We start from the raw sequence: 15507 nt of genomic DNA, 5'->3' as shown, positions 1-15507 counted from the left end.
TGTATGAAATACAAAGGTTAATTAAAAGTATATTATAGTCTGCTGTACAGTAGGTATTGAGTGGGTCACTGTAATGAATATGTAAAAATTGAATTCCATAATATAAAATCTTGGATATCAAACAATTCAGAGCTAAGACAGTCTGTCTTATATAGCTTATAAAAGTAATTAATTATACTATAAGTAATACAGTAGGTTGAATACATTTTTTCCCTAATATATTGCATTTTAAAATGTCATTGTGTTTTTTAAAATATAAAACTATACATTTAATGTTGCAATATCCTATGAATAATATTTTTATCCTAGGAAGAACAAAATAACTAATATAGTTAGTCTATTTCTAATTTTATCCAAGTTTGGTCCAAAAAATATATCAATAAAAAAATGTGTTTTTATGTATGAATTTTGATAACAGCATGAACTGCTTAGGATTATGTGAAGCCTTGTTTTAAATTCCAATCCTTAACTACACAAATTGAACAGTTTATAAAATATTGAGCTACAAAATAATTTTCAAATGTTCGTTATTTGTAAGAAATTTATCAAAATATTAATTTTGAATGCTTATAAAAAATTCTTTTATATGTATCTCTAATATATTTAAATATTTTAACTGTTATCATAAAAACTTAGGTATGACGGACCTAGTATAATTCTTTTACATTTTCAAACTTTTTAACCCAACTATATGACCTCTATGTATAATTCTATGACATTTATAGGAAAAAAATTAATGGACAATTTTTCACGCCAATAATTGCTCAAAGAAAGTTAAAATATTTTGAAAATTTAATCATGGATAGAAAATGAAATTAAAACGAATTTCTATATCGAATTGTTTCTACATCATTAATATTATTGGGGACCAATCCACATTTTGATGTTTCATATGTGATTTGATGATAAATTCAGTTATTTGGTTGGGTATATTTCAGGTGGTACCGAAACATAGACATATACAAGGCCGTAACTGAAAAGTAATTTTTTGAAATAAGGGTGTCCGACATTTTTTTAATAAAAATACTGGGCGACAGAAATTTATCATTTTTACGTTTAAAATAAAAACTATTTTTTAACATAATTAAAAACAAAAATTGTCATTTAAATATGCGTGATGTGTGATGGAAGTGTTTTGCTACGATGCGTGTTTACGACTGCGTGATTTGGAGTTTAGAAAATTGTCATCAGTTGATGTTTAGTATTACATCAAAATGGACGTGGTTATGCTTTATAATATTTTGGAGGATGAAGCAGATGAAGAACTATTACTACTTGCGAATCATTTCCGTAATGAAAATGATGAAATGTTTGGTCAACGGAGCAGGGAGTTGTTTCAGTACTTTAATTCAAAGGCGCCTAATTGACAATGAAACTAGATTCAGGGCATATTTTAGAGTGTCATTTGAATTATTTAATTATATACTAAATGTTATTAAAGAAGATATAAGAAGGCGTCTAAGTAATCGGATTAAGAAACCAATATCACCGGAAGAGAAACTTAGCGTCACTCTTAGGTAAGTAAAATTATTGCACTATCTCGTAGGTATATTTATCAAAATAAGAAAGGGACAATAAATATTTAGGTAATTTTCCATTTCAATTATATTATTCTTACTGATATTGATAGAATGATTCATTTAAAAATACATACATATTATCTATTTAGAACTTGGAATATATCTAACCTAAGTCCTCACCACTGAGAGTTAATAGTAATTAAAATAAAGGAACAAAAAATAATAAATATTTAAATTTACAACAATGTTATATGGAGATTTCATTTTAATAAAATAAAATATATATACTAACTTCGTACCAATCTGGTAATTTTCAAACTATAAAATATCAAAAAATAATTTCTATTGGGGCATCCGTAAGTTTCTACCATGCCCCGAAGTGGGGGATGGTGGCACATGTTCTCCGGACACCGTGACTTGCCCGGAGACAAATGCCGCCCGATGGTCGAGGATCGAACCCGGTCTGACTGAGCCACAGCCGACGCGTTAGACCGCTCGGCCACCTCGTCCCCAACGACATCGTAGTGGAACACGATAAGATTCATCGGCAAGTATTGTGGGAAATTGCAGATTCGATGAAAATGTTGATGTTGATGTCATTGTTTCTACAGGTGAGGTGGTGTACTCGTGGTAGCCTTTGTTTTTAATAAGCGTAATTCCATTTCGGAAACAATGTTAAATATCCTCATTTTGGCTTCCACAACTGATTCTGGAGGAAATGTTGAAACCGTTGACCGTGACCGTTAAATACTTTAAAAAAAAGTTTGAATTGGATCAATAGATTTTTGTTGTTTCATTTCTCTTAACGCCACCAATCGCTCCTCTCGTCCTTTTTTAATTTCATCTAATATCTTATCTTGAGCTCTTCGTGTTGTTTTTTTCGCACGGTTTTCTAAATGAATCTATCAAACTATGGTTTATTTATGTAAAGTACCTACCTACATGCATGTTGCAGATTTCCTTAGCCGTAACTACATTAAAAGAGAAGAAAAAAGTTATATGATAATGCAAGATATTGTACATACATTGAGTGAATTTGAAATTAAATTTGAGAATAAAATAGAAAATGATTTCAGGGTGGCTACTTCGAATGATAAGGTATTAAATCAAGTTTGTAGTTATTTATAAAGTGGTTGGTCTAAAAAAATGTACAGCTAAAGAACAATTAAAATATTTTTTTAAATTAAAAAATGAGATTTTACTTGAAAATAAGATTATATTGGGAAATGCGATTAATTGTACCTAAAATAATGAGAAAATGTTATAAAAAGCTGCATCTTGGAATGACAATAAAACTAAAAAAAGCAAACCAATTATTTTATTGGCCCCGGTATGAAGGCAGAAATTTAAAATTTACTTGTCATAATTGAAAATGAGATTAAATTAATAAAACTCTGAGATTTCTTTAATTTAAAGAGTACGATAATTTATTTTAGTCTTCAATCTTCGAAGTTCTAATAATTTTTTCAGTCATTATTCATTGGCTTTAGCTGATACAATTATTGTTATTAAGATGTACTCTGTACTCGTATAACTTTTAATGGGTATTACTAAAACCCGGGACGGGGCGGAACCGATTCCATTTTAAACGGTGATATGAAAAACAGTATGGCCCGCAGAAACCGGGCTAAAATATTGTTATCCGAGTACTCATAACTTACTCAATATATTATATTATTATAACATAATAGTATAATACTGTAATATTATTAAATAAATTAATTTAAAACGTAGGTACATTAAATTGTTATTTGGCTTTTAAATTATACAGCATTCCTTGCCCTTTTTTATCAGTCCGTGCCTGAATTTATAACCGTATACCAAAAATTAAAGTAGATTATACCCTATGTTTTGGTAAAAAAAATAGCATAAAATATTCATTATTAGAGAAACAGGACAGTATTCCAACGTCACAGATGCTGAAATATATTCGAAATTTTAGACGGGACGGGCTGTAGGTAAGTTAAAAATGATTTGAAACTTATAAACCATACATAAAAAATGAAAGTAGCTTTTACCCTATCTTTAAGTAAAAAAAGTAACATAAAATATTCATTATTAGAGAAACGGGATAAGATTCCAACATCACAGATGCTGAAATATATTCCAAATTTTAGACGGGACGGGCTGTAGGTAAGTCAAAAATGATTTGAAACTTATAAACCCTGTAGTGCTGGAGCCTGAAAATATTATTAATACTTAAAAGTTAATGATCTTATACAATTATAAAATGGGACTACTGTACTACATAGTACATTATTGCAATAAAACGTTAAATAAGAAATGTATTTCTCTTATAAATTAAAAACCTTCTTCATTAATCATAATCATAGTTAATTGAATTTTAATTTTCATAGTAAGAATTTTTTTTCTATTAAGGCAAGCAAACTAACAAAGTTGGCAAACTAACATACCTACCAACTAAAAATTAATTAATAATCATAACCAATAACCATATAAATACATTTATTTTATATTGAAGGTAAGAATATTATTTAAGAAAAGAAAAGGGATAAGAAATGTATTTCCATATACATTAAAACCTAAAAAACCTTCTTCATCAATCATAATTATAGTTAATTGAATTTTAATTTTCATTGTAAAAATTTTTTTTCTAAAAAGCCAAGGAAACTAACAAAGTTGACAAAGTAACATACCTACCAATTAAAAACTAATAAATAATCATAATCAATAACCATATTAATACATTTATTTCATATTGAAACTAAGAATATTGTTTAAATAATGAAACATCATGTAGAAGGAAAAATTTAATTTCAACTTCAGTAGTATTTACCAATCTAAATCTTATTTTTTAACAAACATCAAATTTGAATAAGGTAATAGGTAGTTAAGGTAGTAGAAATGTGCAGATAGGACATAGGTACCGATTATTAAATATTTAAACATTGATTAGACTTTTTTATATGTTTCTAATACAATTAAATTTGAACTCTATTAAGTTAATTATAGTTTTATGATTTCGCAAAGCTATTATCATTCTTTTAAACATTACGCATTCATAGAGAACTATGATCATGTCTCTTTCAGTAAACTTCCATCTTATACAGTATTCTACTAGTGTCTTAAATACCGTTGTATTATTTACATCTAAGAGATCGCTAGTGAATACATCAATTTCAAATTTTTTTAAAGTTTCGCGCTCATTGAAATGTAACATTCGTAAATATAAAACAAAATTTTGTGGGTTAATTTCTAATCCATCACCTTTTGACTGTATTACTTTATTCCAACAAATCGGCACTCCATGAACAACAAACTCTTCGTCTCCCCTACAAATGTACTCGAATGATCGTAAATATCCGACCCTAACGTTATAAAGAGTCCTGCGATATCAACGATATTATTTCTGTCAAGAAATGTACCGTTGCCATATTATTTTTCATCGGTAACAATGTTGAAATAGGTAAATATTTGAAATTGCCCATTTCTAAATTAAGTAGTTGCTGTTTTACATATTTTTTTATCAATGTTTAAGTAAGACATATACGAATTTAAATGTCCATCGCTACTATTACTGTCATACTCCATTAATGTCGACAATTTCGTTTTGATGAGCTCCCTTGATGTTTTTATATCCACATTGATGTTACGAGAACCTAAAACAGCGATACCCCAAACTACGCGCTTCCGCAGCATCGTCCAGCCAGGCGGTTTAGGCGATAGACGCCCATCACAATTGTTGCGCGACATGCGCTACATTCTTCCGGACAGTATCAGCGAGGACGCCCTTAAGCAATTTTGGCTGCAGAAATTGCCATCAACAACCGCCGCGATCATCTCCGGACAAGATGAGTCTTTAGAGGAACTCGCAGCACGCGCTGATCGAGTCATGGAGGCGACGTCCACTTACGATGTTCACGCGGTGAACATTTCCGAATCATCAACCGACCGATTCCGCTCAATCGAGAACGCGATAGCAGCACTCACGGCACAAGTCGCTAATTTGGCCACACTGCAGGCTAACAATTCTAATTACAGCCGCGCGAAATCGCGCTCCAAATCACGATCTAACAATAACAAAAACAACGGCATGTGTTTTTATCACGATCGTTTCGGTGCGTCCGCTCATAAATGCATAGCGCCTTGCACTTTCAAGTCTCCGGAAAACTAATAGGCGCGGCGGAGGCGAGTCAGCCCACCGCCGCACTACGCAACCACGGTGTTTTCGTTTCCGATATGCGTTCCGGTTGACGTTTCCTTATCGACTCGGGAGCCGACATCTCCGTCCTCCCGCCGTCCACCGGTCAACACCCTACGTCCGACATCACACTCACCGCTGCTAACGGCACTCGCATTCAAACCTACGGACAAAAAACGCTCAATCTCGATTTAGGGCTCACTCGGCCGTTTACGTGGACTTTTGAAATCGCTGATGTTACCCGAGGAATTATCGGGGCAGATTTCTTACATTATTACGGTCTGTTAGTCGACGTTCGCCGTAACAGGTTAGTCGATTTGAACTCGGGTTTGGCATCCAAAATCGCTACCACGAATACAGTTCCGCCGACCATTTGCGTGGTCTCCCAGCCACGTTTATGAAACAACTTGATCGCAGATTTTCCTAAGGCCACGCGGGAATTTCGCGTACCAACCGTTTTCACACACAACGTCGAACATGTTCTTTCGACCACCGGACCCCCTTTATTTTCGCGACCACGTCGCCTCGCACCCGACCGTCTAGGTGCAGCTCGGAAGGAGTTCGATTTTATGCTTCGCACAGGTATTTGCCCCGTCCATCGGACAGCGCGTGGGCCAGCCCTTTGCTACTTGTCAGCAAGAAAGATGGATCGTTTCGTCCTTGTGGTGACTACCGAAGGTTGAATGCAATCACCAAGGCGGACCGGTACCCTTTACCACACATTCATGACTTCACCACCAATCTTCACGGTAAAACTATTTTTTCGAAACTTGATCTGGTGCGCGCGTACCATCAGATTCCCGTCGCACGCGACGACGTCGCTAAAACCGCCGTAACAACACCTTTCGTGTTGTATGAATTTCCGGTGATATGCTTCGGGTTAAAGAACGCCGCTCATACCTTCCAGCGTTTTGTAAACGACATTCTCCGCGGTTTAGATTTCGTGTTCGCATACATGGACGATGTTTTAATCGCGTCACAGTCCGAGTCCGAACACGAAATGCACTTGCGATCTATGCTTGAGCGTTTTCAAAAGTTCGGCGTCGCAATCAACGTCAACAAATGCGTACTAGGCGTACCACAGCTAGTTTTTCTCGGACATGTCGTCAACGGCGATGGTTGTAGCCCGCTACCCCAGGGAATCGATCAGATACGAAACTGGCCGCTTCCGGTTTCTAAAAAAGCACTGCAACGTTTCCTTGGTTCTGTCAATTACTTCCACAGGTTTATACCAAACGCGGCACAACTGCAGTCTCCGTTATTCGAGCTCGCTTCGTCGGTCAAAGCAGAAGGACGGCCAATTGTGTTGGTCACCAGAAGCGCGACTAGCTTTCGATAAGTCCCGCAACGCTCTCGCAGATACGTTATTCCTTTGTCACCCGAGTACGGATGCCGAACTCCGATTGTGCACAGACGCATCGAATGCAGCCATAGGCGCGGTTCTCAAGCAGTTCATCGATGACACCTGGAGACCACTTGGTTTTTTCTCCAGGAAGCTCACGTCCGCTCAAGCCCGTTACAGCACCTTCGACCGGGAATTGCTCGCCGCCTATTTAGCTACACGTCATTTTCTTCACCTCATCGAGGGCCGACACATTGTACTTCTTACCGATCACAAGCCACTAACGCACATGTTTTCCGTGAAGACAGACAAATACAGCAACAGACATTGCGGCACATCAGTTTCATCGCACAATTCACCCAACAAATTGAACATATCCACGGGGACAAGAACGTCACCCCGGACGCGCTCTCACGATTTGAAACCGTCACGCTACACGCGCAGCTCCCGGATTGCAATACATTGTCAAAGGATCAAGCCGAAGATCCGCAGCTTCAACAAATTCCGGACGGTACGTTAGCCACTTCTCTAAAACTCGTAGCGCACGACACAGCTTCGGGCCCCGTATTCCTCGACACGTCAGTACCCGGTAGATCGCGCACTTACGTTCCCGCAACGCTTCGTCGACGCGGTTCGACATTTTACACGGACAGGCGCATCCCGGCACCAGAGCCACTTTCGCTCTCGTCAAGGAAAGGCATTGTTGGCCTGATATGGATCGGCAAATTCGAAAGTGGTCAAGTCACTGCGTTGCTTGTCAACGTGTCAAAGTAAACCGGCACGTAAGTTCACCATTGTCACCTTTCGCGCCACCCGACCGGCGTTTCGGGCACATTCACGTTGACCAGGTCGGGCCGTTACCCATGTCCGAAGGTAACGAGCACCTTCTTACAGTCACCGACAGGTTTACGCGTTGGCCCGAGGCGTATCCGCTCACCAGCATGACGTCACACGCCGTCGCCGACAAATTGGTTACACAATGGATCGCGCGTTTTGGAGTTCAGGACTTAGTCACGACGGACCAAGGCAGGCAATTTGAGTTCGAACTATTTTCCGCACTCAGTCAAACGTACGGGTTTCGACACATTCGCACCTAGCCTTATCACCCTCAGGCCAACGGCTTAGTCGAGCGTCTACATCGACCGCTTAAGGCCGCTCTTACCGCTCAAAATAACTCGCAGTGGACCAAGACATTACCAACCGTGTTATTGGCACTTGGCAGCATTGTCAAGCCGGACCTGGGTTTTTCGCCGGCAGAAATGGTTTACGGTACGACCTTGCGCCTACCCGGTGAGTTCTTCCATGCCGTCCAGCCTGAGCCTCGAGTCCCGGACATGGTACGCACGCTCAAGGATTCAATGTCGTTACTCCGCCCAACTCCCGGCACAGATCATTCCAATCGTACCATTTTCGTGCCCGAAAATATGTCAGACACGTCGCACGTTTTCCTTCGCGTCGACGCCACGCGAAAGCCTCTCCAGCCGCGTTACGACGGGCCCTTCGCCGCAATAGAACGCAACGACAAAAACTTTAAGCTACAACTCCACAATCGCACAAGCTGGATCTCAATTGATCGGCTGAAGCCTGCACTCTTCCTTCGCGAAGATCCAGTCGCCGACCATTAGTACGCTTCAGCTCCAGTTGAGCAGACCAACACTTCCGGCCCCGTCTCCAATCAACGTCAGCGAAAGCAGAAACGAGTTCGTTTCTCTCTACCATTGGGGAGGTAGTGTGGCGATCCCCACCACGCGTATCACGGTGATCCCCGCGGTCGTCGTGGCCCACCTCAACAGTGGTCGTTTGCCGACCGCCACCAGTCTCTGTTCCTGCGTCTACGCCGTTGCACGCTTGCGCATGTCCGCGTCCCAATTAATATATATTGTGCTATGTATCAAACCACGTGTATAACTTTCTTTGTATAATGAACTTAACTTATAAACATTCATTCTTGCCTCGTAGTTTTATTACGCCAAGATAACCTTTTTCCCTGTTGTGGCCTATCGTCATTGTTGATAGGGGGAAATTACGGCAGTGCAGTAACCAAAGCCACACTCATATAGATATTAGCCAATAGTAATAATTACTTATCTGTGATCGGTGTCACTAAATCGAATCGTTAACATTTTACTGAAGTGTACAGTCTCATTTAAATACTCGTGAAACGTATTTATTGCAATAAGTAGTAAAAGATATTATTAAATTAAAATTAAAATATTCGATGAAAAGTTGAATTTTTTAAAAAGCTGACATTTTTTACACTGATAAATCAGGTAATTCAATGAATGAAGTTGAAACAATAATTCAAGACATAATCCATGCTAAAACTAACAGGTTTGTAAAAATTCGAAACAATATTTTTCCACTTATTAGATAATAACTATAATTTAAATTAATCAATAATCATAAACATTTAGAAATAAAAAAACAAGGCGAGAATACTATCTTTTGGAGAAGTTTGATGTCCTTTCCGTAGCTGAAAAGCATTACTTAATCTGCAAAATGAAAAATCAAAATAATCAAGAAATAAAGTAAGTAAATATCCCGGTTTTTCGATTTTTATTAATTTTTCTTTTAATTATAAACTCGATAAAATAATTTTATAATTTTTATACAAATTATTACACAGGCGACCTATCATTATTTATTTCAAACTCATGTCTCAGGGTTTAAAGTATATTCTATACCTATAAATTACATATTTTTTATGCATATTTGTCCCTAATTATTATTATTTTTTGTTTTAAATTATATTTATAATCGATTTTGATTTTTGATACAATAATACTAACTAGTAATTAGTAATTACTAAGAAAAAATATTTATTCGTTAAAATGTTCGCTATCAACATTTTGGACTATTGGCATAGCAATTTTGTGCTAGTAAAATTAAATAATTATAATAAGTTATAATAAATTATTATAATAATTAGAATTATGATTATAAGCATTTAAAGTTCGAATTTAGTTTTAAAGAACGACTACTAACAATATAGAAAATAAACGATATTTCTTTAAAAAAAAAGTCATAGAAAAAATTTATTAATTTCAACTAGATATGTAATGTTTTAATTATAGAAACTCAACACCAATAAGTTATAGTCACATAGGTTTAATAAAATTTAACAGTAAATAACAAAGCTTAATAAAAAGATATATATACATATAATACAGTGGGTAAGATAAAAATGTGCACACGCATTATAAAATCAACACATTCATCACTCAGAACCTAATATATATCATCTAAATTAATTATTGAAATAATTACTATCACATAAAGTAATAGGTATAATCATATAGTAGAAAAAATTCGCATATGCAAAACACAAAATTAAAAAGCCTAACCCAACCAAACCAAAAGTTCAATTTAGGAACTCTACTAAATCTATTAAAAAACATTATAAACTGCAATATAAAGATAAGACGTAAACTTATAGTTGTTAGAAAAAGAGGTCTTTTTAAAACTTCATTTTTTAGGATAGATATTTGTTTATATTTTTATCTAAAAGAATAATTTATACCTAAATATAAGTTAAAAATTTTTTTTTTGAATAGTCGCCTACAACTGTTGAGCTTACATTAAATAGTTACCTACTTAGAGACATGTTAGTTAGAGACTTGCTATATACCTAGACGACTGATAATGAAAAAACTAAAAATTGATTTACCTAATCATTTAGATAAAAAAATTATCAAATTAAATCTCTTGGTGAAAATAAAATAAAATAATAAAAATAACACCATTATGCCTATTATTTAATAAATTATTTTATCTAATAGGTACCTACACACTATTGTAATTAAAAATATTTCTTAACTTACCTTTCTAAACACCGCATATTAAAATTAAATTAAAAAACAATAACATAAAAGCTATTATAAAATAGTATGATCTAATCAATTAAGTACGTGGATAAAAATTCACGAGCATGATGGGACTGGACGTCTGAACTGCAAATGACAACAGAATCACTTTAATTTAATTTATTTCATATTATTGTTATATCATTCGGTAAAGTCTAGCTCATAATATTATTTTTGATTATAAAAATCGTCAATAGCATATTATCTAAAGTCTAGACGATGTCACTACGCATTAGAAAAAGAAAACACCAAAAAATACAGCAAGCAAGTAACAACGCATCCAGCACGCGATAAGAAATAACAATATAAGTGGAGTTGAAAATTATAGAGACCGTGCAGTCGTACACCTAGCGCTCCCCGTAGTCAATAAGCTTACTTTTACCGGGAAACAAATCACGCGCATAACGTATTTATCCGTTATATTATGTACGTTTAATGTATGGTATTATTGGTATTATTTGTTATACTACGTCACTAAAATAATATTACATATTTCCATTGTGATTTATTGATTTATAAACATTTTTATAGATACCTATATAATTTATTAAAATATAATAGTTGTTGATAACTGAAAATCGAATTAATTGGTGCTTTATGTACGACGTATTGTACCTAAAGGATAACTAGAGTAAACTATTTTTCACATTGGTATTTTAATTTTCCTTCTAATAAATAAATATGAATAAAAAATCTAATAACAATTGTTGTGTGGTGAATTGCAATAATACGTACAAAAATAGTACAAATATAAAATTTTATAATTTTCCAAATCGGGCATATGAGAAAAAAACTAAAGACCTTTGGATTAAAGCAGTTAACAGAGTCGAGTAAGTAAATGAGAATATTAGAAAATGCCTACCTTTATTATAATATACTATTTAAAATAAAAATTTATAATATGTTAATAATAATGTTATACATTTATAGTCATATTGATATATTTATTTTAATTATTTATTACATTGTTATAGTATTAATGGAAAACCTTGGATTCCAACAAAAAACAGTGTAATTTGTAGTGCTCATTTTGTGGGAAATAGGAAATCACTTGATCCAAGGAGCCCTTCATATATACCAACAATATTTCCAAAAATTTACAGAAAGAAATTGAATGACCCATTACAGCAAAGTGCAAGATATGAACGAGCTATTAATCGTGAAAGCCAAGTTATTGAAAATCAATCAAACAATACTGATGAAGTTCTAAGATGTGTACCCCTTATTGTCGATATAAATAATATAAATACTTCAATTAGTATTTCTACACAAGTAGCATTTGATGTGCCTGGTGATAATTTTATTTTTTCCTGTGATTTTCATGGTAATAGTGTTAACACTCAAGTATCGATTCCTAAATCATTTCATAATTTTACTAAACCTACAATGGTTGAAAAATCTTGTGAGTTAGAATTTGAACTACCGACATTTTGTTTTTCTAAAATTTCATTTCATGGATATGATTCGATCAAGTCAGAAAATTCATTAAAAAACTTAACTGGCACAACTTTTCAAATATTTAACTTTTTTTTGACACTTTTACCTCAAAGTATAGATTAATTATAAGTAAGGAAAATACTCTTTTAATTTGTTAATTGAAATTAAAACTTGGGTTAACATATTCATCTTTAAGCACATTTTTTTCAATTCACAGAACTACTGTTAGCAGAGTTTTTTCAGAATGCTTATTATTTTTAAGCCAGAAATGTAAACATTTAATATTTTGGCCAAGTAAAAGTACAATAATGGAAACATTACCAGAAGTTTTTAAAAAAAATTACCCAAATTGTAGGTGCATTATTGACTGCACAGAAATTCGGGCAGAACAGCCTAAAACTGTGGAACAGAGGGTTTGTATGTATTCACATTATAAAGGAGGATATACTATTAAAGTACTTGTTGCCATTACTCCAAATGGAATGGTTAGCTTTTTGTCTAAATCGTATGGTGGTAGATCCAGTGACAGTTATATCACAAACGATTCTGGTTTTTTGAATAAACTTGAACCTGGTGACCAGATCCTTGCGGATAAGGGGTTCCCAGGAATAAAAACAGGTGTTGATGGTCAAAACAGTATTCTTGTAATTCCTCCCATGCTCCATAATGGTAGATTTACTGAGGAAGAAGTTCTAAGCACTTATAATGTTGCTAGTGTTAGAATTCATATTGAGAGGCTTTTTGCTAGGTTAAAAACGTTTAATGTACTTAATAAAATAACATCTGATCTATTGATATATATAGATAACATTTTGTTTATGTGTTGTGTGCTAGTAAATTTAAGCAATCCAATAATAAAACAATAATACACATTTATGTAAAAACAATTTTTTTTATTTTTTTTATTAACAATGTTAAATAGATTTAAGTATCATATGAGACATATAATTTTATAATATATATTTATCATATTAACCTGTTGCAACATGATTATTTATTTAATTTTACATAAATTTGGTAAATAATATGAAAAATAAAATATATCTATCTTAGAAATTAAGTTAGACAAAAAAATTGGATCTCTTTTTATAACCAATAATAAAGGTTTGATAAAATTGAAAATATAAAAGTGACAATCACTTAAGCCTGTACAGTACATTAAAATTTGAATTTGTGTATAATATACATGGCTAGTTTTCAAAACAATTTCTCCATTTGAAATTTGTAAATATGAAAGATTTGGTATTTCAGTACTTGGATCAATTATTGGTTTTTTTTTACAGGAACTAGGACATTTAATTTCTAATACTGAGATAATTTCTCCATTTCTCAAAATCAAACCGTCAGGACTAGCACAAATCCAAGGTTTGGATGAATGAATAATTAGACCACTTTTAATTACATCAAAATTGTATGAAGAAGAGAACAATGTAAATGCTTTGTTTTCAGTCTGTAATCCATATAAAACATTTGATGCTCCTTTCCTTTAATTTCCATCTCATTTATCAAAGAAATGGCCAATTTATTTTTACTTTCATCAGATGTAGATTTTAATGTTTTTATTTTATGAGCTTTTGAACTAGCTGAAATGCGAAATTTTCTGTATTCAATCCAAAAAATGTTTTGGGATTGGTCCAGCGTTTGATTGAAAATCTGTTTAATTGTATTAGTGTTAACAGAAATATTTGTATAGAAAAAAATGTGTTCAACACAATTTAATGGAAATATAGAAAAATTTGAAGCCTCATTATGAGCTTGCTTCTTAATAAGGTTAAATATGTATACAGCATTTTTTTCAATTTCTAATTGTTCATCAACAGTATCAATTATATTAAACAATGTTTTAGAGCATATTCTATCGATTTCAGTCCGTTGTTTACCAATAATTGTTTGTGAAAAAATAAACCTAGCAGGATAGTCACGCGGTAATAGTTCTTGAACTTGTTGTCGATGATAAGGGTGCATGTGATTTTGGTGTAATAATCTCCATACTACTGATGGAGAAATCCCAGTTCTTAAGGCTATGCGTCGGACACTAAGTTCCGGATCCTCATGTACTAAATCAAGTACCAATTCTTCATTCGCTACATTACGTACAAATCTCGGGCGTCCAAGTTCATTCAAGGTCTCACGTTACCTGAAAAAGACAACATTTTTTAATATTGTGTAAGTGTAGAATGTACTTATTTTAAATGTCATATTTGTTTAGAATTCTTACCAGTTTCACTCAGACGATGATAAATTGTTAAAAAAGTATTTGGTCGAGGTACTCTACGCTGAGGAAATCGTTTTGCCCATAACCTAGCTGCAAGATTTCCATTTCCATCAGCTAAACCTAGTCACAATTAATAAACAAATAAACAGTTTGTTTCGTATTACATGTCGTTTACGGGCTTACGACAACTTAAAATAGTTACACGGGTATGTTTTGTGATAAAGTAAAATACCTAGAGTTATTAATAAAATAATTCACCAGTAATATTAGTTAAATACTTAAACTAATTAATTAAATGAATTAGTACTTACACAACATAAAAACCATGTCTGCATATTCAATGTTTATGTACGCCATTGCGCAAAAATCAAAATTTAAATTAAAAACTTTAAATATTAATATTTTACATGTCGTTCAATGACAAGTATTAAACTGAGCTTTAATCAGACCAACTAATGTTAATCATGTACTCTGTAAGGAGTACGGTCAATTCAATATTAACGATAAAAGTATAATATTAGGTTCACTAATAAATAATAATAATAATAGTATAAAATAAAATGTTTATCTTATCGAGTCAAAATAATTATGTTAGGTACTGTGATATCCAAAAACTGGAATTTCAAAATAAACACAGTACACACAAATAGGTAGTTTCTTTTATCTCTAACTATTATAACTTTATAAAGTTAAAAGCTATTTAATAAAGGTATTACATAAATATATGATAATAAATTTGATCGTTTAATACTCTTTTAACCCTAATTTTATTATTTCATATTTTTATTAGTCGACAAGGTAAAACAATGTGTTAATTAATTGTGTATTATCAATGGCAACAAATAATTATCACCACTGGTTATCTTGCAGTATTCTCATGCAAATCGATGTGTCGTACGACTTTTTTTTTAGTTGGAGATTCGAGCGCTAAAAACGCGGGACAAGTGCAAAAATGATGCGATATCCCG

General features: G+C 33.5%; 2 protein-coding genes across 2 annotated transcripts; both read left to right on the top strand.

The window, feature by feature from the left end:
* Positions 1–8003: 8003 nt before the first annotated feature.
* Positions 8004–8649, top strand: LOC107167088 (uncharacterized). Its single transcript, XM_089215268.1, has 2 exons — positions 8004–8054; positions 8122–8649. The coding sequence occupies exons 1-2, from the start codon at positions 8004–8006 to the stop codon at positions 8647–8649; spliced, it is 579 nt and encodes a 192-aa protein (XP_089071394.1).
* A 2821-nt stretch (positions 8650–11470) lies between these two features.
* LOC149062256 (uncharacterized) lies at positions 11471–13086 on the top strand. The gene is made up of 2 exons (XM_089216958.1): positions 11471–11717; positions 11862–13086. Exons 1-2 carry the CDS (start codon positions 11569–11571, stop codon positions 12445–12447), a joined length of 735 nt encoding a protein of 244 aa, XP_089073084.1. The 5' UTR covers positions 11471–11568; the 3' UTR covers positions 12448–13086.
* The last annotated feature ends 2421 nt before the right edge of the window (positions 13087–15507 follow it).

This window comes from Diuraphis noxia, unplaced genomic scaffold (assembly GCF_037042655.1).
Source record: "Diuraphis noxia isolate RWA-SAM2 unplaced genomic scaffold, SU_Dnox_SAM2 contig0001, whole genome shotgun sequence".
NCBI lineage: Eukaryota > Metazoa > Arthropoda > Insecta > Hemiptera > Aphididae > Diuraphis > Diuraphis noxia.
The sequence above is the reverse complement of the archived record's forward strand: the minus strand, read 5'-3'. Positions and strand labels throughout refer to the sequence as shown.

Bases quoted from the DNA above. Each gene is read 5' to 3' on its own strand.
- LOC107167088 (XM_089215268.1), top strand. From the start codon at position 8,004: ATGGATCGCGCGTTTTGGAGTTCAGGACTTAGTCACGACGGACCAAGG. The intron at 8,055-8,121 runs GCAATTTGAGTT...ATTCGCACCTAG, and splicing joins GTCACGACGGACCAAGGCAG to CCTTATCACCCTCAGGCCAA.
- LOC149062256 (XM_089216958.1), top strand. From the start codon at position 11,569: ATGAATAAAAAATCTAATAACAATTGTTGTGTGGTGAATTGCAATAAT. The intron at 11,718-11,861 runs GTAAGTAAATGA...ACATTGTTATAG, and splicing joins AAAGCAGTTAACAGAGTCGA to TATTAATGGAAAACCTTGGA.